Source organism: Eleginops maclovinus, chromosome 5, assembly GCF_036324505.1.
Source record: "Eleginops maclovinus isolate JMC-PN-2008 ecotype Puerto Natales chromosome 5, JC_Emac_rtc_rv5, whole genome shotgun sequence".
NCBI lineage: Eukaryota > Metazoa > Chordata > Actinopteri > Perciformes > Eleginopidae > Eleginops > Eleginops maclovinus.
In genome coordinates this window covers 11,471,570-11,496,662 of record NC_086353.1, presented here as the reverse complement: position 1 = coordinate 11,496,662, position 25,093 = coordinate 11,471,570, and the positions used below count along the sequence as shown (strand labels likewise).

The following is a 25,093-nucleotide window of genomic DNA, read 5'->3' as shown; positions in this document are numbered from 1 at the left end:
GTTTACATCTTGCTTTCCCTTTCTACAACCCTTCCCACATTAGCACATCAGATAATCAGTGGAGAGGACATTCCTCTGACAGTCTCTGCAGTCATTTCATAGTCTGATTAAAGAACTGAGATGGGAGGCGGGTGTGGGGAGGAGAGTTGATACAGGAGTGAGGGCATCAACACCGAAAGTTGAAACAGAGAACAAACCAAATCCCATGAAAGAGGGAAGCGGAAAAAAAGTCTGTTTGCTGTTTACCATTGTTTGTGCAAGAGCATGATGGGAAAATCAGCCGGCCGGGCCGACTGTGAAGCAGATGTAACATCCCTGAGTGACTGTGTGTAACATGAACACTTCCTCATGATGACTATCAACAGGCCTTCCTCAAAGCGGCTGTCGGTGGCTCTTTTAACACTTCAACTCTGAGTTAGCGGAAGTTTGTCTAAGGTCAACATCAACCTGAGAGGTGTTTTTCTTAACACATTATATTATAGTCCTTCGCAGTCAGCAATGTAATGATGCACACGACTCATGGTTCATATCACAGTGTTGGTTCATGCAAATTTAATTTTCAGCTTGATGAAAACCACACGGAGTAGCTAACCTAATAAAAAAAAGTACTAATACTACTACTTAATGGCTTTGGTTGCATTTACTTTCCAGGAAGCTCTTGTGGGCATGCATACCGTGAGGACTAAAGAGGGCATTAACAATGTGGATCCCTCAATGTCTTAGAAATCAGCAGCTCGATATAGAAAGAGTAAAATGACAGGACACTATAGAACTGGTAAATGATTCACATGCTCACAGTCTCTGTTGCTCTCTGGGCCTTTTTTAGTTAAGAACTCACACTTTACCCTGGTTTCACATCAAATCGAGGAAGTTTGAGGACAGGGAAAAGGGTTGAATTTAACATTGTTTAACCGCCAAGCCACTCCTGGCACTTAAATCAATATTTCACTGTGAGCTGATCATTAAAACATGACAGTCTGAATGCCAAGCTCAGGATGAATAATCAGACAGTATGCCATTAGCTTAGAGATAAGAGTAGAAGCAAAAGTATCAACTGTTATGGCAGCTCTTAAGGAGGTCATGATTGGTGGTTGGAGGGGTTGTACCCAATGTCACATTTTAAGCTTAGATTTGGGTTGTGTATATTGGTGAGTGTGTGTGTTTGAATGAGAGAGAGATAGGAGGCGGAAGGTTGAATATTCTAAACATCATAGTTATTACATCAAATACTGGAATGCAAATTCTGCAAATAGTCTTACTAAAATAGTTAATTATACTGTTTATTTGATGTGCAAGAATACCACATTTCAAACAAGTATTAGACATGCAAAAAATAAGTCAGTATCATTAAAAGTTTAATTTAAATCAGAATGTCAACCTTACGAACAAATCTCTAAACTTTCCGAGCATCCCCGGAGGCTTGACCTACAAAGTTTGTGAGTTTGACATTAGATAACACTTTTGACAACCTGTTTTCCTTCTAACAGTAGGAGTGGGTTTATTTTATTTGTGACAACAATCGTTCTATTACTTTAAACAATAGTTTTCATACAATTTCATACATAAACCTGAACAGAACTTTACCATATCAGAAGAAAGTCATAAATATATTTTATACTAGGAAATTTGCACTAGGAAATGATGCTGTCTTGCTGATTTGGGCACAAGATCTTAAAAATGCTACAGTCTGTGATGCAAGCTGCCTTTTTAATAAGACTACTTTGTTTTTCTGATTATACAGCCATTTTTCTTAAATCTGTATCTCTACATGTATGGCAGCCATTCCAGTGTGTGTTGAATTCCAAAACAGAGAAGAATTGCCAGTAGTTTATAGAATACAAAAAAAACAAAAAAACATTTAACTCAAAAGACAAACCTATAAGAAATAAAACAAGAGAAGCTAATACTGCTGAAGTGGTCTCTTACATTTTCCCGAGGCTGTATATGTGGTTAAAAGATGATTGAAGGCAGGGACAAGGTTTTTTTTGGTTTCCCAGGCTAAACTTTAGCAGTTCATTTTCACCAAAAGTTGCAGTTCTGTGTATTTCTGTCCGTTTAATCTTTCTGTGGAGCAGCATTTGTGAATTCCTGCTGCCATGTGATGTTTTGACAATCTCAAACCAACACGGTAAACTTTCTGGCCGCATTAGAAGCCAACGCCGCTGACTGAAAGCCCGCTGACAGCCGTGGAGAACGTAAGATATGTGATGCCACATTGTGAACCATCTGGTGGGATGCGATGTGATGGCACATTATGACAAGCTGTCTTTTAGATTTTCCGTTCTTCCTGAGATCAGAGGACAGGGCTGGCAGTGTGGGCTTTTTCTGTGATGTCTGTAATGACCCAGACCTTTTCTTAGCTGCTTTGGTTAAAGTCTTTTTTGAAATTTCCTTCAAGACAGCTGTCATCTTATGTCATACAGAAATATTGAGAGTGAAATATCAAATAATCAATTACAGCTTTTGGATAGCAATTCATTAGGGAAGTTATTTCTGAAATTATAATGTTTGTATTCAATTGCAAAACACATCATGTCAGCTGTAAATCTTTGAACATGGCCTTTTATGTTTGCAACCCAGGTAGGAAACTAAAATTGTCACACTATGAATCATTTGGCTTAACATTTGGCTTAACTGTACATTATTTAGCAGTTCATGTAAGAAGAAAGAAAATATTGCTAATCAATTTTCATTAATTGGATTATGTTTAGGATATGTCGATCCAATGCATAGATGCACTTACATTTTTGTTGTTTTTGTGGCAAATTAGGACAGGTAAAACAGATTTAGACATAAGGAAAACATTTAATTGACCTGCTATATGTCATTTTCTTAATTTAACATTGTAAACACTACCCATCTATCACATTTGGGGGGTTATGTTTGTACATTTCTGTAGCCATGTAGCACAAACATGCTCAAAAAATGCATATTTTTCATTCACAGCATGGCTCTTGTTCTTTTGCATTCCATCAAGATTCAGTAAGGCACCACGTAGTATTGGATTGACATATAAATGACAATATCTTAAAATAGCAACACATATACAGTGTACATAGTTCAATATTCTATATACCACTCATATATCATTACTTGTCTTTAGCGTTTTTTCTTTTTTAATGCTAAATAGTTTCTTAATAATACACATTTTTACTGTCTTTAAGTTTTTTACCTATACTGTAGCAACTTATTTTCTTAGATTTCTTATGTTCGCACTACCAGACACCAAAGCAAATTCCTTGTATGTGTAAACCTACCTGGAAATAAACGTGATTCTGATCAATAGTAACATGATTACAGTACTTTAGCATTTCTACCACAGCCTATAGGAGGAGCACAGCATGTGGATTAACTAACTGTAGCACATAGCCTCAAGCTAAACCCAATTGGTATTCATTGTGTTTGTTTGTTTGTTATTGATATATTGACTTTGAATTCATCTACAGAAGGTTATGGGAAGCGAGTATGGAAGAGAATACTGAATACGTGTGCTTGGTCTGTCTGCAAGTGAGGAGAAAAATGACGAGGTAGCTATCGTCTGAGAGAGAGCGATGCTAGGAAAACAATGGATTGATGGATGTGTGGGAAGGAGAGTTTGGAAAGAGATAAGAGCAGCAGAAAGAATGCAGACAGAGAGGGATAGTCTGAGACGAAAGGAAAACAGAACAGAGAAAACAAAGGAAAGATAAGAGGTGAGCAGAGAGAAAGAACAGATGAACAACAGAGACGCATAAAACAGGATAAACCTTTATCTAATTCATTAATGGGTGAGTGACACGACCCATTAGTGCCTGTGACACTCATCAGGCCATACTCCCAAATCAGTTCAGATGGAAACAGGAACAGATGACATGGTCGGGACGATATGGTCCAGTCGGTAGGGTCTGCACTGTGGCTGCCTTTTTTAAATAGATTAACATAATGTCAGCAGATACATTAAATTATTTCAAATAGAGATGTACAATGCAGCTAGACATTGCATTGTATTTGTAACTCAGCGAGATTTGTACTATTTTTCGAGTTTTGGAGACAGCTTAGAGAGAGAAGTCCCATAAAATATAATGTCTGAAGTTGTTTTCATATCTGGTTGATCTTACTGTGTTATCCCAGTTTTTTTTTAAATTGTAAAACCTTCCTTTACTGCATTATATCCACGTGTTTGTATTTATCTTGCAGTCTAGTTAAGATAAAACTCATTCTCTGCATCTTAGCCCTTAATAAAACAGGCTATTCCTCAATTCAGTTAACTTCTGCATTGTTTAAAGCTAACTGATAAGGGTTATGTCACCGTCTCTTGTGCTGGACTGACTTCTGATACAGAGAGACAATCTAAATGTACAGAATTTGGAGAGTAAAAATCCAGTGATCACTTGCAATAAACAGTATTTGTAATGCAGCTGTGTGGAAAAAATCAGTTATTCACCAATTGATCACAGTGCTGCAGAAGTCTACAAAGTCCCTTTGGAAAAAAGCAGCCAGTCAACCCAATACTGTGGAGTTGCTCAATCAATCCGTCACTGTTCAGGCAGAGAGCGATCAATGGATGGTATCAATGAGGAAATACGGCGAGGCAGCCCGATGAAAAATCCGACACTGCATGTAGCTGCATCCATTCTAAAGCTTCACACTGTCAGCTACCAATTGCTGCCAATAAAAAACATTTAACGCAGAATTTGGCCCCCATTGCTGTTCCTTTTGTCTCCGTTATACATTTATCTCACATTGCAAATGGGTATGCACTGGGCTGGCTGGGAAGGAAGGGAATTACATGTCTTGTTTTGGAATAACACAAGCATTGCAGCCTCACAGTTTTTGGCACCAGTGTGTGTGTGGCTTAGTTGTTTAATTAAAGTTTTGAAAGACTTTCATACACACACAGTCTGGAATAGAGACAAGGCCTAGCCAAGTCCCACCAATGACAGTCAAGGACACACCGCCACCCAGCAGACATGATTATCCAGTAGCTGTCCGCTGCTAGGGAGGACTGCTAATGAACAGAAACATCACTGGTTCACCCGAAGCCCCCGCTCTCTCATCCTCTTTCTTTCTTTCTCTCCCTCTTTCTATTTCTCTCTCTCCATCACACTTGCACGTATGAATTGCCTTTGTCCCATGGTATCGGTCACTAGCAATGGCTATAAGTCTAACACACGACTGACTCTCACTTGTTTCTGTTGTGCTGTCCCTAGTTATATGTTTATGTATGTCAGAATCAGAAACAGCAACAGTTTTATTGCCCAGTAGGACATACGAAGAATTTGGTGTTATGGTGCATACATAAACATACATAAAAAAAGGAACTGTGATAATAAACTATTATAAGATAACTATAATAACATATAAAATATAGCAATATTAACATTGAAATATAGGTGTACCCGTAGAAATTAAATTAATTACATAATCCATTATTATATTCCCAAACAAACTTACATTATTGTTTACATTAATACTCTCGTACTTTCTAAGTTGTCAACCACACATTTCTTCCACTTCCCTCTTTTTCCCAATTCACCCTCATTATGTATTATAACCAGATTTTAGAGCACCATAACACACAGAAACAAATTTAGAAACCTCCTGATAAATGATGCCCTTCGTTTGCATTTTATTACCTCAGCCAATCCCACCATGCTTATAGTGTGGTGTGTTTGTGTAAATGTGTGTGTCCCAGGGCTTTTTATTCTATGTTATGCACTTGCAATATTTAACACAGTCCACTAAAGGCATTTAAAATCTTTTTATAGCAACATTTAAACCGCTGATATGAGAATATTATATCCAGTTACATTTTGAAGCGTGAGGCAGAGGAGAGTAAGCATGTGTACGAGAGCTGCAATGGAGTCCAAGAGGAAGCTAAAAAGCCTGGTTTCAGGGTAGCTATTTCTTATGTGCCTCTCAAACTAGATATAGTGTAAGTAAAAACGACCTTATACTGACCTTGAGCAGGCCGTCAGTGTCTCTTTCAATCCCTGTGTGAGTGTTTCGTCGCCACAGGTCCAGACCGTCTGTTAGGCGACACACCTGCCAGGAGCATCTGGATGGACACACGCACATACGCACGCACACTCACATACACTGTTAATCAGTCAAACCAAAACCAAGCGACAACACAGCCAAGTGATACGCTCAAAAATGTTCGGAAAAAACACTTGAAGTGAGAAATAGGCAATGCGACAACAGAAAATGAATGAATAATTAGAGTATCAGACAACAGTTGAGCATAATTTGACTTAATTACAACATAAAAGACAGTGGTTTATACCTGGGCTTGTTGCGAGGGCATCAAGTGTCAATCTGTGTTTGAGGGGATAAACAACGTTGTCATTCCAGGAAGAACAATGGGATCAGAAGCCACAAAAAAATGTATTTGTTTAAATTTAAATGACAAAACCGTAATAAGTAAGAAGGGAACCAGGAAGGGAGTCAGGTGATGTTGATACCGAAGGACACTATACTATATGAGTGCATGCAGCAGTCTCAGCTCAGTAGGGCATGGGTGATCTCTTCTGGCCCTTTCTGGCTTTGATGACACCTCTAACACAGAACACTTTGCTTTGCCATCACATTTAGCTGGCAATTTCGTGACAACTTCTCTGTCTGTGTCTCTATCTTTATTTCTGCAAAGCCAAGAGAAGGATGTGTAACAAGTTGTTGCAATGGTTAACATGCTTCTCTTTTTACACTTGTCTATATTAAGAAACAAATGTGTCATTGCTCATCAGTGGATGCACTCTCAAAAACACACCAATGTGTCATCATTACAGCTGAAATTAGAGAATGGTCTGTATTAATCCAGCCTGGTCCCTTTTCCACGGTATAATACACCGCTTTTGGGTGGTGGGCCTCTGCCTGATGCTTCTCACGCACAAGGCACCCTTTAGATACAATATGACACGCACCAGTCTTTAAGCTAGCCCCAATTTAAACTCATACATAGCAATACCAGAGCCACACTCATAGTTTTAAGAGGGAGAAAATTTAGTTTTTTTTTACTGATGACATTACATCTTTATTACAAACATATTCATTATTTAATCCAAACCATGATCTCTTTTTTCTAGTAGCAAAATATGACATGTAAGGACTCGCCTATGTTCATTTACTAAGCCAAAGTCATGTACAACACTCATGTTTACTGAATAAAAATTTTTAAATCACAAAAATAACCCTCTCAGCCACAACAGTTGCACGGACTGCACCATGTCTCTGTCAGACTGAACCTAAATGATGCCGTGTTTGAAAGTGTATAAGACAGGATATATTCTGTTTTATTTTATTTGGCTTTGAAAGGAAAGAGTCTGCTTTTTTTTTTTTTTTTCTTAACTTTTTTCCACTTTATGCTCTACTGCTGCCCTGAAGACTGCAGACAGGACATTTAACTGCGACTGGTAGTGGAAGGAAACATCAACACTACGCTATCAGTGTGCCCTGATTCTTATTAAATAGAATACTTAACTCTCTGTCCCCCTCTCCCTCCGTAATTTGCTGTCTCTCCTTTGTCCCTCCCTACTGTTATCTCCCTCGGCCAGTGCTAAAGTTCTGGGCAATTCTCTGCTGTCTGTCTGTCCGTCTTGTTATCCATAATTAGTGTCCTGACCCGGTCTCCCTGGTTTAAAGAGGATAAACTGAATTGCTTGCCACAGCACCGTTGCCCCCTACTGCTCTCTCTCTCTCTCTCTCTCTCTCTCAGCCCCCAAATCTGAGCCAGCATTTCTTATGTTTTTCAAGGCCAGTGTTTGAACAACATTCCCCTCTGTTACCATCCCCCTTCCTATTTTCTAACTTTACTTTCTTTCTACTTAGCTGCTCATGTTTTTTTCCAGGCCTTGCCTGATTTAATCATTGATTTTCTTGAGCCCTTTAGATCCTCTCATTCCGATTCTCTCTGCAGTTTTCTGCTGCTTTCATCCTCATTTTCTCCTTAGTTTATCTCACTAGTTTTCAATCAGTCTACACTTTTTTTTCAGCATTACTTTCTTCCTTTCATCTTCCCTCTCTGCTCCTCTCTATTTTTCTCGTTTACCCCCTCATCCTCTTTCTGTTTGTTTAATTAGGTCGTCTGTTGTCCTGTGATGTGCGGACTGAATAGAGAAGCTGTCACAAGAGCTCAGTTCTGGATCAGCGCCTCCTCCTTCTCTGCCTTCATCTCTCCCATTCTCCCCTCTTTCATAAACAACACAGATATATACACGCATACTCCCATTCAGAGTGGGAGTCATGGCCTTGCAACACACTCAGGGGTTGATTCACCAAACTGACTGGAAATTACCTCAAGGGCCACAAAGCTTTCAGGAACTGCATTGATTTGGATCGAGAGAAAATGGAGGTTAAACATTGTTCTGGTACCAGCTGTGAGGAGAGTGACAGAAAGATTTCCCATGTAGCAGGTTGACAATTTCACACCTAAATGTTGCCACCTCCTCGGGGTTACAGAGCAGCCGTAAAGGAAGTTTTACGCTTGCACAAACTGTTTCAACAGGTGTTTGAGCAGAGTTTCTATCCTTCACAGTGTCATAACAGGGTTACACACAATAACACAATACCTTATGAGCTGGCTGAAATCCTTTTTCCATGCAAACAAGAAGTGCAAGTGAAAGAAATGCGTCATTTCGGTGTTAATGTTTACCGTGGCCAACTTCCTGTCAGCCCCCAGGTGTCTTTAAACCACAACACTGCTGTACTGCTTGTTGTGCAATTGTTATACTCAGAAAAAACACTGCTGCACAGGCAATCGCTGCTATAATCTTATAGTGAAAAATGTTGTTATTGCTTCTAATTCTGCCTTCTTTTTTTCAAGTTACCGCAGTCCATGATTGTGCTTTATACAATGTGGCACTTTCCAGTAGCCTTGGTTATACAATGGTTATAGTGGTTATGGGAGAAAAGACTAAAATGTTGAGTTATGTTTTGTGGTCCCCTTGCATTGTATTCCCACTGTGTGTGTGATTTGTGTGCATCGTCTGTGTTTGTTCATCTCTTTGTCGAGTGCACTCATATTCCATGACCTTGGTCAATAACTCCTCTCATGGTTCAGTGTTTTTCCTCCTGTCTGTCAGGCTAATTAGCAGCCATTGTTTAGTTGCATTGTTACGGTTCAGCTCACATCAAGTACCCTTTCTGCCCACTCTAACCTTTTAATGCTGGAAGTGAAAACCTCCATTAAACCCTACAAAGGCTTTCGGGCACTTCTTCAGCTCTGAGCTGCAAATGCACCAGTGTTTTTGTTTGTTTAGTAGGAAAACGGAGACAGTGGTTCTGTCTGTTGTTTCGGTCTTTTCTTTCTATTTCTAATCGGACTGTATCTTCCTCGCTTCCTCATTGGTCCCTCTGTCATTTGCTGTCTCAGTGGTCTGTTACTGATTTGACAGATTGATGGCCTAGGTTGTGTATTGATTATCAGGCTTTGATCCGTCACTCATATGCTAACCAGGCCTGACCTCAGCATGCTGACGGAAACCATTCTGTGTGTTGGTTACGCCTCTGTTCGCAATCCATGTTTGTTTCTTTTAAACATGACAAACACCAGCTCACCACAGCATTGTATTGACTAATATCGACCTACATGGATGAAACTCAGTTTGTGAGGCATGTTCACTGACTCATAACTGACTCATAATTAGTTTGCACATAATGGAGACATCGATCAAGTCATTCATGAATGCACATTTAGAATTACACTACACATTGTTCAGATACAGTATGCAGCCAAACGTTGTCTCTTAAACCTGTAAAGACATTACATACATTTACATAGTCAAAAGGTCCTTTTCTTCAGCCTCACAATTCTCTTTGGTAGTAATTGTGTTTATAGGTCCCAACCTCTGGTCATAAATTCACAAAACTTCCAAATCTCAAAACCAAGGAACATCTCTTTGTTTTATTGGATTTGGATTTGAATTTGTCAGATTCAAGTACAATGCCTCAAATATTTGTTTTTGTATTATTACAATGTCTAGAACATGTACATAAATATGTGGAGTACATGAATCTAATTGTATTTTGATTTATTTTAAAATGAAATAAAAAGTATTTCTATATTTGGGCATTACCGGGTTAATGTCCTCTATCTGTTACTTAACTTCTGATATTCACATTAGAACATGCTGAAAAAGTGTCTGTTTATAGACAAACAGGGTTTTGTAGTTTTGATGACTGGGAAAATATGCATTAAAACTGCAGTGGAGCGCTCTACTCCATTGTCATTTGCTTCATTGTTGCACACGCTATACCCTCAGAGAACATGTGTGTTCACATGTGCAGACCTTCCTCTCTGTCAAAACTGTCAGAGTAGCTACATTGTGTTCATCCATAAAACAGATGCATTCTCACCACATGAACCGTAATCAATACTTCCACAACTGTGTGAATTTCCCCTGCAGGCAACACTTACCCAGTGACCTGGATTCACTCGTGTTACAGCCATATAGTCACTCATAGCTGTGTACTATGGGGTCAGATCAGTCTCATAATACACACATGCACACAGAAGGATTCACACTTGTATTTCATGATCTGCAAAAGCATTCACACTTGTATGTCAGGATCCACACAAATGTTTTTCAATGCACACACAAATGTGTTCCGTTTCACATACATGGAAATAAAATCCAAATACAGAAAAAAGTTTCACATGTGTATTTTTGATCCACTCCGCTGAACCTGCATACACAAACCGCTTTCTGTGCATGGATCGCTGTGCATTCGTGTGTGGGTTTTTTGAGACTCCCCTGACTTTTCACCCGATTCGTACTTGTAATGTTTTCTATCAATAGCCAATCAGATGTCACCTTCTTTCTAAGCCAATCACATGAGCGCGCCCCCATGAGGGTATGATTTCTTGTGTTCATGACACAGCGCTTCATAAAAAGCATATCCGCTTTTGCAGATCATGAAATACAAGTGAATCCTTCTGTGTGCATTTGTGTATTATGAGACTGATCCGACCCCATAGTGTACTGCCTTTTCATTCTTTACATACCTGACCTGCAAATTTGTTCAAAATATTCTGTGTGTTACGTTACGACTTGTATTTTAGTTTAACTACAATTCCGGGAAAGCTGATTAAACCTTGTTGTTGTGCCTTTAGTCACATTTCAAATGGCAATATGTCATTCCTACAAGATCACAATAGCAAGAAATAATGTTTCATAGGTCAATGCAATACTGTACTACTGTTGCCTGCGACTTCTTTATGTGTTGTACCGCATAATTATGGTGTATATTGTTGCAAAGCTTAAGCACAATAATACGTCTGAGGAAGTTCCGTATTCATACTTTTTGCCTGTGTGTATTTATACCTCTGTTGTTACTGCTGTGGTTGTGTCTACAGACTCTATGATTCAATTTTATTCCTTTGCTCTGTCATTCTCTTGATTTGACTTTTTAAGTCCTTTTCCTCTTGCAAAATTCATCTCCTACATTTTTCAATCACACAGCCTCAGTTATTCATGGTCTCACTTTTTCTGTGGAGCCCTGAGTACTCAAGATGGCAAGATAAATGCAGATTTCAGCCTTTTCAATTTCCCATTCTCTCACTGACTTGCACTCTGTGTGACCCTCCCTCTGCATTTTCACTATGGAGAGTTTCACTTTTCAGTTTCATGCTGGCATGTTGACAGATCTTATACTTATTCATAATTAATTAAAAGGGCCGTCGTATAGCTCAGTGGGTAGAGCTGGCGGCCATCTACTGGGGTTTGATCTGGGGGTTTGATCCGCATGCGGTGGACCCAGGTTCGAATCTAGCCTTTGTCCCTTTGCTGCGTGTCTTCCCCTCTGTCTCCCCATTTCTCAACTGCACTATATTTAAGGCACTGGTTGCCCAAAAAAAGGTATAATTAATTAAAAGATTAATTCTGAAAATGTTGAAGAAGCAATACTGAAAACCTGAGGCTAGAAATACGACAGACTCATGGCAGAACTGCTGGCCTAATTGTTTGAAATGAAATCTATTTGAATCAGGTATAGCTTTAACCACTGCGTACATGCACATTTCAGTACATGCAAATCTGTGCATGCATTTGCACACTTTTCTTATATGACAATAGCCAATATTTTTGGGAATTCAGCAGTTGGTTGGTAGGATCCATGCCTCGTTTATAACCTATAAGCTTCCTCTGCTCTCATCTCCCTCTCTCACTCCATCCATCTCTCCCCCCCACCCTCTTCCTCTCTATCATTCGTCTTGCTGCATTGCGAACCCCAGCAGCTGGTTGAGAATCCCCACAGAGCTGTGTAGGCGGGCAACTCGCACGTTTGTTAGGTTTGTTTTGTATTACTTCTCTAGGTGTGAATGTACTTAAGGGTGTTTGTGTGTGTGCTATAGCCTTGTGTCCATTCATCTTTGCAAAGTATAATGCTCATTTCCAGACAAACATCTCTCTCTTTGCCCAATGAATCCAGCTCCTTTAACTTTACATTACAGAGAGTAATGTCATAATGTTTTTCCCTCTCTGAATAGCATTACCATAACTGTGTTAACACTTTTTGAAAGCACGTAATGAAAACCCGGCCCTTGTCCATAACTGTGTCCCCGTCTGAATGAGGCAGGTAGACATGAATAGAATTGTAAATGGCTTCTTTGAAAAAGGGGAAAGGGGCCAGCCCTCTAACAAATTGCATATAAACAAATAGCTGCAGGCCATTGGCTGAGCCACTGCCAACATCCTTTTAAAAGTGAAGGAGAAAGAGAGCAGGGCAGAGAGAGAAAGGAGACTATAGGAAGGGTGCATTCCTTTCCACATAATTAGGTTTTATTTGGAGCTCCGCTTGGATCATATCTCTTTCCTCCTCTTCATCTTTCTCACTGCTGCTCCCTCTTCATCTCATCATCCCATCAGCATAACATTACATACATTAAGCAGCATTCTGGCTCTGTGAATACCACTTTATGAGACACAGAGATTGGCTGGCATGCAGAGGATGAGTCATGAAATTAACACCGAAAATGTGTCAACAGGCGGAACAGAGACACAGTGAGAAGGTAATACTTTCACTAACGTTGCCTTGTAATTTTAGCAGTATTACGTTTTGGCTTGGCTACTGTCAGACTGTGCCAGAGGCGGCTGAAACCAGTTACTGGAACAAAACACAAGGTGATGAAACCTGTGTTAACACTGTTATAAAGAAAAGCTCAGGAAACAGATCCATACACTCGGAAAATATCAGATTTGATCATGATTATAATTACAATAAAGGTCAACATGATATTAAGACTTTAAAACAGCCAAAAGTTGATATAGTAAGAAGAAATACATTCACAAAACATATAGAAACTCTCATCTCTTTTTGTTTCCAGTAGCAGACAGACCAGAGGAAATATGTAGTGATTTATGTCTCTACAGCTCTTTTCAAATATAAGTAGGACAACTGCAGTATGGGAGGCAGGGATGTTCTCAGATGACAATATTAAGGCAGAGAGGATCATAACAGCGGCTTGTTCAGTAAGAAAAAAGCAAATATTTCTGAGGAATATATGGCAGTGAAATATAATCTTGTGTTTGATGAGTCCTTAGTGTATAAACAAACACAGAAGAAAGTGAAACAAACACACTTATTTTATGGTCCAAGGCACTCCCACCCCAGCAATAAGGCACATTTAAGATTGCTTTTGTTATTTCATACAACTTGCCCTGGCTCTTATTTCGAGTATTGATGTGTTATTAAGAATTGCTAATGTTATCGCCTGCCCTAAAATCTTTGGTACATATTATTATCTTCTTTTTCTTTCTTTGCTAGACATGTGCAGCTTCAAAGAAGGAAAGCCACATACCATACAGTAAACTCGGACCATATTCAACAGTGTTTTATGATAAAAACAAGCTACATAGTAAATGCTAAATAGCTCCACTAGGGACCGTGATTACCCAACAGTAGTACTACAATTAATAACCACATTTCAGAGCTCTGATTAGAAGAAGAACCATTAAGCAGATTTTAATATTTTTAAAAGTTATTTGATTAATTATTAAAGCTCTTAGCTGTTATCATACATCCTGGTGTCCTCTCCTGATTTGAAAGGACTGATTGCAGATTCTTTTTGGAAAGTTTCAGCCAAGTGAAATTAAAAAAACAAATGCCTCTAGCTGCTCCCCTGTCCCCTCTCTCTCCTTTTATCTAAACCAGGGGTGTCCAAACTACGGCCCGGGGGCCAAATGCGGCCCGTTGTCCATTTAGAATCGGCCCTTAGCAATTTCTTAAATGTATATTTAAACATATATTACAAAGTATTCATGTGTTAATAAGCCCACCTTTTCAATAGTCAGTCAATTAAATAAATAATAGATAAATAAAGAAAACGTAGAACCAGCTTGAAATATACCCTTCATATTTCCCCTTATTTTAAGCATTCGAGGCTTCTGTTTTAAGGAATGAGCTGCCAACACTTCAAATGTATGTATAATTTATTAAATACACACACACACACACACACACACACACACACACACACACACACACACACACACACACACACACATTTACCTACATTTGATGGATTTTGCTAGATTATAATTGAACCTATAAGGCAAAGTACCTCTCCTCTAGTGAGGGGCTCAGCCCTTTGTGTGTTTTCCTGTATGTGGCCCTCAGTGAAAAAGGTTTCAACAACCCTGCTCTAAACCTTCCATCCTCTTTCCTCCTTTCCATGGGACGAAACAGGACATCTTTTCTTTCTGACCCGTCTTGTGGAATCTGCTGCATCACAGAAGACAAACTGTTTCAGTTTAAGTGACAAGCGCCCCCCCCCCCCCACCCCACCTCCCTCCTCACAGCCCACACAGGCACCGGCCTCTTGTCCCGCAGACACACACCGAGGCAGGGCTTCATATGCAAATGTAGCCTGAGTAGGCGGTGGCGAGAGCAGAGTGTGCAGCAATGTGAGGACTCTCAAGCCCCGCCCACATAAGCCAGTTGCTAGGCGACCGTCTGCAAGAGGGAGGGAAGGGGTAGGAGGGGCCATGAATTCAACAACTGTTGCCTGATCTGAGCTCTCACTGTGTGAATGCAAGTTAGCCGGCGAAGCAGTCAGTGAGAGAGGGAAAGTGTGTGAGGTGCAGAGTCTGTGTGTGTGTGTGTGTGTGCGTGTGTGTGTTACAGAGAGAGAGAGAGAGAGAGAGAGAGAGAGAAGAGAGAGAGCCAGGCAGCCGGTGCGGTGTTTTTAAAGTGAACGATACATCCTGCTCCATTCCTCTGCCTCTGTTTGGAATATACCACTAACACGGACTCACCCTTTGGACTATCCCCACTGTTCCTCCTCCTCTTGCCTTTGAAGGGACACCTGTGTGTGTGTTTGGTGTGTGTGTGTGTGTGTGTGTGTGTGTGTTTGTGTATGTGTGTGTGTGAGCCAAGACAACGGACTTAGCCCCTGAGAACAGGGAACAGTGGATGACTTCAGCGAATGAGGGTTTTGCTGGTGGAAACAGGGTTGCTGCTGACCATGGACTCCCCTCACTTGTGAACGGGGTAAGCAACCAGACTGCACCCTACCAGCAGGGAAAATGGGGGTGATGAAAGATCACTTGACAGAATGAGAACAAAACATTGAATCGGCTCTATAGAGAGAGAGAGAGAGAGAGAGAGAGAGAGAGAGAGAGAGAGACGGGGTGAACAGGGTTCAGTGACAGAACAGCGTAAACACTGAGAAAGCAGAGATAGTTTATATGTTAGGGGGTGAGTTTAAACTGGGCTAGTTAAAGGGGGGCTGTTAGGCTGCAGGGCAGAGTCCATTGTCTCCCAGTTTGTGTTTGAATGTGTGTATCTGTTCATGGAGTTGACCCTGCCTCAGCTTCCCTGTCTGTCTCGCTCAGCTGTGGGTGTCTATGTCATCTCCACGCTACCCTGTCCTGTCTCTCGTGTGTCTGCTTCAGTCGCTGGTGGCTCTGCTGCGGCTCAGCCTCTCTCTGATGGTAATTGGATTAATGGGAAACTAGGGTGGCTGCAAACAGAGGAAATGAAAGAAAGTGAAAGAGATCAAAAGAAGTGTTTCGGGAGCAAATATAGCATGTTCAGATACATTTGAAAAGATAACGTAAATGTGGGAACAGGTTTTGTTGTCTGGATGGGAGAATGATGTTTGGAAAGATAAAGAAGTGTAGGCTGCTAATTCTGCAATGTGCATTTTCAGTATTAATATTCAGTTATGTGGAAAATGTAAACTACTATTCTCTATAACTGCAATCCAACTTATTTCACTGTGTTTATTTAGACCTTAGTACCTTTCAAAAAGAGGGAATATATGCCATAACAATCACAATATGTCTTAAATCAACCACACTGAACTTGGTCTGTAGTGTGGATAAAAGGACTGAGGAGGGATTTATTGGATTTATAGAAATCTGGTTCATTACTAGACAGCTTTAGAGGTTGTAGATCATCTTGAGTAAGCAAATAAAAAACAGTAAGTTAAAAGATTGTCTTAGTGACATTTTCCTCATTTTAAAAATAGTTTTAAAATGCAATTTACATCAGAAATAGGAGATCTGAATAAATGAATAGAAAGAGTTGTTGATAATACCCCTGTTACTTGCCTTTCTTTGCTCTAAAAATAGGAAGACAAGGTGAGGTTTCATTTGTATTGTGCGTATAAAAGCAACACATGACGTCAGGCGTGCCCTTTTTGAATGCTCCCGGTAGGTGACTGGTCATTTCCTAATGAGATTTACTTCTTCAGCCGAGCAGGAAATTCTCTGTTAATTGTCCCGGGCAACAATCTCCAGAAATAATTTTGCTTATGATTAATGAAGATCAACAGAGTTGCGTTTTACTTTAATATTATTCTGTTTCCTTAAACAGTATTGACATTCAGCCGAGCGTCTTTCACACCAGTGTGTACACAGGTCTAGAATAACTAGATTAACAGTTCTGAGCCGCACTGGATGAATGGAGGCTTATCTGCCAGGAGTTAAGGCAGTCTCTCCTTTCTATGATTATATTCTAAGAATATGTAGACATCATTAATTAACAAAAAACACATTAGTTCATGTTAATGCACTGTATTTAAAGTCATAGATATTGTCTCTGAAAGTGATATTAATTGATGGGAAAGAATACACACATTTGACATGCAGCAGCTGAAAGCAGCCTGACCACCTGCTGAGGCTCTGACTCTAACGGCTCTCTGAACTGCTCCCATTCAACGGCCGACAGCAAGAGGGCTGAGCGCTTAGACAGGGACAAAGCACTTTGTTTAAAGACACTGGACACAAGGTTGATGACACGTAGAGGACCATCAACACCCACACAACACACTTTGTCTCTGAGACGACGGACTTGAACAATGAATAAGCATCCTAAGTGTTTGTGTAGCTACGTACAGAATTAGTGCTAGAAGATAAGTCTCATTTCTGTTTTTGCAATTCCTTGGAGGATGATTGATCATTTCAAAGAAATATGACTAAATCAGTTGACTGTAGATGACATTACATTAGATTTCATTTCATTTGGTTAACGCTTTTATATTTTATTTAGCAAGTGATACCATTGTAAGTGCTGGTGAATTTGTTACAAGGCCTAAGCTAACTCTATAAAGTGCTTTTTTTTTTTACAAGATTTTGATTCCAATATGCAATCAAAACAGATGCATTTTAAGTTTGCGACGGAAGTTATGCAGAGTTTCTGCTGTCCTTATGTCATTGGGGAGCTCGTTCCACCATTTAGGAGCCAGGATAGCAAACCGGTGTGTTTTTGAGGGGTACCTAGGTCCCACTCGCCGATTGGCTGACACCGAGCGAAGTGCATGCGATGGATTTAATGGTTTAACAAGGGATTGGATGTAGGAACGGACTGATCCCTTCACAGCTTGTAGGCTATTACCAGATCCTGAACCATTAGTCAATCCACACAAAACCTAATTAGCGAAAATATACACTATAAGTAAATTTTTAAAGCAGAACTAGACAAAATATTCTCTTTCCAGCTCCTTGAATCACTTCATTCACTTTGCTGCTTTAATAATGTTTTCATCGCTTTAGATTAACACTGTTACATTTGTGTGGCTCTGGGAGATGACAAGGGACACATTTCTACATGAATCATTGTTGCAGCCATGACGGTCTGTATTACACTGCCTGTTGTTTGGCAGAAACAAAGCACACTCCTGACTTTGGTTTGACTTCCGGGCTTCAATTCAGTTTCATTGTGTTGAAGCTTGTTTTGTTTAAACATTCTTAGGCATGCAAACACTTAAGCGTTCAGAACAGGTGGTTGGCACACAGAGAACAAATGGAGTCACACACACACAGACACACACACCTGCCCACTTCATGTGACGGCTTCTCCTAACTTCACTTCAACATGTCGGTGGCGCCGACATCCAACTTCCTTTGAATTTAACAGTTTTTTCCTGTCAAGTATTGATAACATTGCTCTTTGGTTTCTACTTTTGGAACAAATAGTGCCTTTTTCTGATATCACTAACTTGGAAGTAGAGAGCATTAACTTAATGTTGTGTAATCAGTAGCAGTCATTAAGATAACTTTGTGATTGATTAAGTAATAAAGGTAATTGGCTAATCTGGGATTTTTTCATTTCTAATGACAGATGCATTAAAATTGATAGACAAACAAAAACACATACAGACAAGATGAAAGAACAGTTAATTCCCTGGTAATCTCGAGATGTTTTTCAAGTTATCCTTGTTTAACGGGCCTTTATACACACCCACATACACTTTAGGATTGAAACACCTGTAACCATCTTAATCGACGACACTCTTTTTTAACCGTTAACCTTAAATGTCACTATAACCTTATTAAACCTTGTCCTAACCTGCCTGCTATTCTTCGACTTGCTGTTAAATCCAAATTTCACCTAAAAATACCCCCTTGAGGAAGTTAAACTCATCTTTTTACTTTTCCAGGACCTGCTCTTTTCATTTAGGACATTCAGACGCAGTCCCCCTGTTTCACCTGTTGGGTTTTCTCGTGTGTCTCTAACTGGGTTTCATTGAGAAAACCTCCACAATGTCTCCAGTGTGCCGCTCCAGTCCCTCCCTATATTGTCCTTTGTCCAACTCAGCATTCTTGGTAATTCAAGCAGCTACCTGTTTAGACTCAGGTGGAACAAATCTGTGTGTGTGTAATGTTTTTATATGTAGTTGATTGTGTCCAGCTGCTTTAGAATACCTGTTGTTGATTTTTTACATATCGTTTTGAAAAAATGACCAATTACAAGCAGGAATAGAGACTTTTTCATGATGGCCTCAGGTGTGTATTTTTTGCACAGTTTTTCAGTTGGATGAGTTTTTGTCTGTCTCATTTGCTCAAAGTTTCTCACAGTGTTGACCGGACAAAATGGTCGTGAAATATGAGTCATTGCTTCCTCTTGGAGTAGCCTAATGTGTGAGTGTGTGCATGCGTAGGAAGAGTATTGCTTACCATGGGAGCTGATTAATAAAGACAGGCAGGCAGAAACATGTACATATGAGTGTTTATCCTCATGGATCGAAGCAATGAAAGTAGGTGTGGTTATCATCACTCAACAACTGAAGACTGATTGAAGGTATTATGTGGACATATGTAGGGTTTACAACTAGCTATTCTTTTTTATTATACATTTCTCTTTTGATTCTGTACTTGGGCTATTGCTTACTGTTGACCAAATGTCAGAAAATAGTGAAAATGTCAATCACAGTTTCCCAGAGCTCGAGAGCAAATCGTTAAACAACATTTCAACAACAAAATTATTCAAATAAATATCATATATGAGAGAGAAAATCCTCAAACCAGAGAGCGTGTTGGGATGCTTGTTAAAAATTATTGAAATACTTGAGTGTCGGTTTGAGCTTTTGTGTTGACATTTGTGAATTCCTTTTGAAGGTTTTGGAAATCCTCTTATGCCCTCCTGTCCCAGAAGCCTCTTGTTCCCCACTGGTGGGATCTGAGACTCAGAATGACAGAAGCACCCACTGGTAACAGAGTCAAAAAAATGCTGAATATCAAAGCAAAAGCATTAAATGATTACTATATGGGAGAATATTTCTGTGGTGGCAGCACTCGAGCAGCTCAGGGTTTAAGGGGGGGTATGTGAGGATGAAATGAACAAAGAGAGAGATAGAGATGTAAAGCCTCTGCAGAGAAACGCCTCGCTCCGACAAACACCAGCAGAGAGACTGCTGTATCTCTCTCCTCGCTCTCTTCCTCTCTATCCCCCTTTTTTTTTTCAGTATATCCCCCAATTTCCTGACCACCCTCCAGCCCCCTTTTACTGCTGACTCACACTGAATCAAAGCCTCACTAGTGTGGATCGATCCGCTCGATGACATCGAATCCCTCCCACACCGGTGTAGCACTCCATCTCTGTTTCGCCCGCCCTTGTCTTTTAGACAACACTTGTTCCGTGTGACTGTAAAGCAACAACATGGTTACCGTCCAATAATAAATACACAGACCTTATATCCTTATAATCCGTATAATTCCTTTAATCTAGTTTTGCTCAAATGACAAACCACAAATATGCTGCCTAAATTTTCCAAGAGGGTTGTCCGGAATAACGATCATAGTTCCCTTTTTAAAACCTTTAATTCTGCTACACAGAAGGAGCTTTAACTTGTCAGATGCGGGAAATATTGCATTCCAACTTGCATCAATAATTATCTTACATCCTGTGTCTTCTATTGATAGTTTTGGTATTATCTGCTATATTCTTTGCAGTGTTCTTTATGGAAAACAAAAGTATCATTTATGATATATGAATGAAACTGAATTAGACACCCGTGGGAATCCCCCTCTCCTAAAAGAAATAATACATTCACGTTGCACCGCTCTTTCCCAGCTATGGTCTGGCAAGTTCAAAGCCATCTTCGCCCTCTCCTTTACATCTAGATCGATAGAGCCCTGTAATGCATAGTCATCCACATAATTCTCCGCTGTGCCAGAAGGGCAGATTAATGATTTGTTCTGCACTAAACCGGTATTGACTCTCAGCACTCAGCATAGACTATAGGGGTGTGAGGAGAGGTGGATCGAGAGTCTATCTCCTTAATGACAACACTGTTGTTGTCCAACCTGATAAAGAGTTTGGGCCTTTGATGACCCCCAGATTTAACACTAACCTCAGTTAAATTGGCCTTTTAGTGGGTAATTAGTTCATGTCACTCTGCCTGTCCCCCTCTGTGGGTTTGCATGTAAGGTTTTAGTGTATACAACAGTACACTAGCCACTAGTCACTGAAAATGACTCTTATGGTTCTTATATGAGAAAAAAAAACCACGAGATGTCAAAATGAAGGAACACTTTCTTTCACATTTTCAGAAAACAAATACTGTTTTTGTTTTTTTATTCAATAGTCCTAAATTTGGCAAATGCTGCCCATGAATCCTGTATAAAGTCAGTTTCCTACGTATAACAAACACACTTCACTTCACTTCCTGAGTTTTACCTTTACTTTTTATGCCTCTGTGTATGTCCATGGGAATTTGCATCATGTATTTGCCTGCAGGTCACGTCAGAGGAAATAAAATTGCCAGTGAATGCAGGGAGGACTTTGAGATAAACTTTTGTGCGTCTCTGAATGCTCATTTGCCTCCCACTCACCTGTTTTGTTCCAAACCATTTCTTACACAAACAGACAAACAGATGAGTACAACTATTTGTCTCAAGCAGTCATGCGTTGTTGAAGTAATTGCAATTTTCTCTTCCATCTGTCTCTCTTTTATTTCCCTCCACTTGACCTGTGGCGACATCTCTCCCTGTTCGGTTTCTTCGAGTGTCATTGCTCTTTATTTTCTGTCCCTCTATCTACGTCTCCTCATTTCTTACATTTCTAATTCCGCTGCACTGGGTGTAAATAATAAATGTTTCCCTTAGAGCCTGGCTGAGTGCCAGCCTCTTCCTTACCCCGTCTCATACATAACTATTCATGCTGCACAACTGTTGCACAGTATACCTGGGAAATCTGGGCTAACATTCTTTATGTCTACACTCGAGGCGTCTGACCTGAAAGTGTACGCTTTTTAAATCCCACGTGACCTGTAATACATCTGTCATGTGAGAGTAATTCAGCGATGATGTAGGATGTGTAGAAGCTCGTCTTTTAACACCGCAACTGGACAGGGCACTGCTAGGTAGGTCAGTGAAACAGAAAGAGCATTCACCCACACGTTTATGGCTGTAGTCGTGCACTCACTGATTACAGATTCATATTGTTTTAGCTTAAATCACTCATAGACTACACAACACACGCAAAAGTCTGTTCGCCAAACCTACATTTTTCACATTGGGGGAAAGAGAGACATCAGTTTTCTTTTGGTTTCTTCATCTATGCATGTTTTTCTTCTCTGACTTGGCCTCACCTGGGATAGTGGAAACAAAAGCAGGTCAGACCCTGAAGCAACAGACTCATAGAGATCCTATTTTATTTCATGTACCCCAGCATGCACGATGAGGAGAGTCATATTATGAAGCCACATCTGTTATGGTTCCGATTCTTTGTGTTTGTAATGCATTGACATGTCGATCAAAGCACAATAGAGTGTGACTTATCCGTCAGTTATTTTTAAGTCTAGGATTTGGGCCCGTTATACTCATCATTTTGATATTTGATACAAATGTGAGCAACTGAATGAATCCTGATATTGTATTTGTAAAATGCTATTGGTGTGTGAAATACTATCCTGCAAAACAAATGCACTGCCGCTTAAAATGGATGTTGTATAACACATTTGATCGTTGTACTTCTGAAAGGCTTTATTGTCTCATGGATTCATTCACCCGATGAAACCTGCTGATAGATGACCAGTAACAGGGCTGATTTGGCCAAAACAAACATCTAAGGTCGATTGAAGTCATACGTGGACCAAAGGGCGAGTCAGGCTTCAGGGCAGGGAGGCTAAAGTTGAAAGCACAGCAGATATTAGCGCGTTGGTTCAAAGCCATCAGCAAGTTTTATGCTGTTTAGCAGGCCATCTGTATTTGTGCCTGGGGAATCAAGCTACTCGCAACTGGCTCATGTTTTGGCAGTTACAGCCCCAGGCCGATCTGCAGAGCAGGCAGGTTCAGAGCAAGGCATACTGTAAACACACACACACACACACACACACACACACACACACACACACCACACATACACTTCGTGACCACAGTTTGACTTTTCTCATCAGATCAACTTAGAATGATGGGCAGAGTGCAAAGTATGATGTGACTGTCCATCAGCGTCTTTGCCTGAAACAAAAGCCATCACAAATGTTTAGTTTCCTGCCTAAATGATGACACGTGCTTCTGTTCTCCCAAAATTGGAACTTTACTGTACACTCCTTTCTTTAAAAACTTGAAACTATGCAAGACAGCCCTTAATAGGTATATTTTTTTTTGTTTAGCAAAGACACAATGTAGCTAAAGAGAATTGATGTTGCAGTATTAATATTCAGCTTTTATTCTTATTTCTGCTTTGCATTTGCAGTAGGCCTATCTCTCACTTTTTCCTCTCCTTTTAAGCGGCGTTTATTTATGTATTTTAAGTGGTTGTCACATAATTCTTTCTATATTACGTAAACTAGCCCAACATATAAAAAACCTCCTGTTCTCTTTTCCTCTGAGCAAGCACATCAGGTGTCACACTTCCCCGCTGTGTTTGCTTGTTCAGTTTTCTGAATTGTTATGGTGGAGCACAGAGGGGCTGCTGCCTGTTCCTTTGCCTCTCAGTGTTTCTTTTTCCTGCGGCAGGGAAATAAGGAGAGTGGTCTAAGGAATCCTAAAAAGGTCTTTATTACTTGGTTTTATTCGCGGTGACTCAGCTCCAGACCCCATGATGATGAGTTCAATGACTACCTTTTTTTATTTGGTTTTTAGGAAGGCTTGAAGGTCTGTCTGCGTGTTTGGAGGTGTATGGGATTGGGATGTAAACAAACAGGATTAAAACATTAGAGAATAATCAGAGTTTTGCTGTCATATTAATTATTTACAAACCAAGTTTCATCTGGATATGCATGCACAACGGGACTGAAAATGAGCTATTCATCCATGATCAGTGGAGCTCAAAGGATAAAAAGTCAGCGTTGTGTTGGTGTGTGAGACAGAGAGAGCCGGAGAGGCAGATAGCAGTCTTAATCTTTGGGACTGAAATCTTTTTTTAGTCTGTAATGTTGTATTATTACCCACCTGACTGTCCTCAAGATACTCTGTTATCTCGCTGCCTTCACAGCTCTCGTCTAATCTCACAATCATACTGTAATTCCTTTGCATTCCTTCTCAGCGTTGTTCCTTATGCCCTCTTTTTCTTATTCTCACTTGTTGGCAGTATTTTTCTCTGCTATATTTATTCTTCCTCAACACCTCCACCCATGCCAATTTCCCTACAACTTTGTTACTCACTACCCAACATGCACCTCACCCTGCTCTTTGCCTGCCCTCCTCCTTCAGCTGTTCAGTCATGCTGAGATAAGTCCTTGTTCTCTGTTGCATTAGTCCAGATTTGTGCCGTTGAAGAGTGAAACTAGATGGAGCTTGAGCTGTGACCTTTGAGCTGTTGTCCTTTGACCTTTTCTAGCCCTCGAGACCCCCTATGTGAACTTACGACCATTCCCACAGTGAAGGAATTTACTAAATGGGAAATCCAACACAACTAATAATCCACAAGTGTTTCTCAATTTACTCACAACCACCATGAATAGGGAACAGCATATTACAATTAATAAAGTAACATACATTTAATTGGAAATATAGGTTTGTATTCCAGCGAGTTAACGGATATTTTATATTTATCTCCTAAATAGTTTGCCATTATGTTTTCCTACTCTGTATTTATTTGACATTTTGTTGAACCGTAAGCTACATTAGCTGCTAGCAGTTAATGTTAACACTCATAACTAAGGAAATACAGCCCATAAGGACAAGAACCACCTTATTTTGAATTAACAGGATTTATGTTTGCCTGTTTTGATAGAAACAATGGTTTTGAAAACGTGCTGTTAGTTGAAAAAGTAAAATGAGGAGGATTTCGTCAACATCACCGCGAGCACAATAACAGCCATACTCATCTGTGGGTTACTCTCTGTAAATCTGTGTGTAAACTTACTCTTCTTTGCTTTTCTCCCCTTGATTCTACAGGGAGGTGCAGAGGAGCGGCTGTGTCCGGTCATCATGTGCACGCGGGCCTT

The 25,093-nt window shown here is 40.1% G+C and overlaps 1 protein-coding gene across 4 annotated transcripts in view; it reads left to right on the top strand.

Annotated features, from left to right (window-relative positions):
- rab11fip4b (RAB11 family interacting protein 4 (class II) b) overlaps nucleotides 1-25,093 on the top strand; it is a 48,628-nt gene that overhangs the window by 10,833 nt on the left and 12,702 nt on the right. For 3 of the 4 annotated variants that reach the window (XM_063883882.1, XM_063883883.1, XM_063883885.1), the window contains one exon: nucleotides 25,044-25,093. This exon is cut by the window's right edge and continues 201 nt beyond it. In XM_063883882.1, coding sequence (XP_063739952.1) covers nucleotides 25,044-25,093 — 50 coding nt within the window. Of the gene's footprint in view, nucleotides 1-14,989; nucleotides 15,466-25,043 lie in introns of those variants that run through there. The other variant, XM_063883884.1, reaches the window with a different exon arrangement.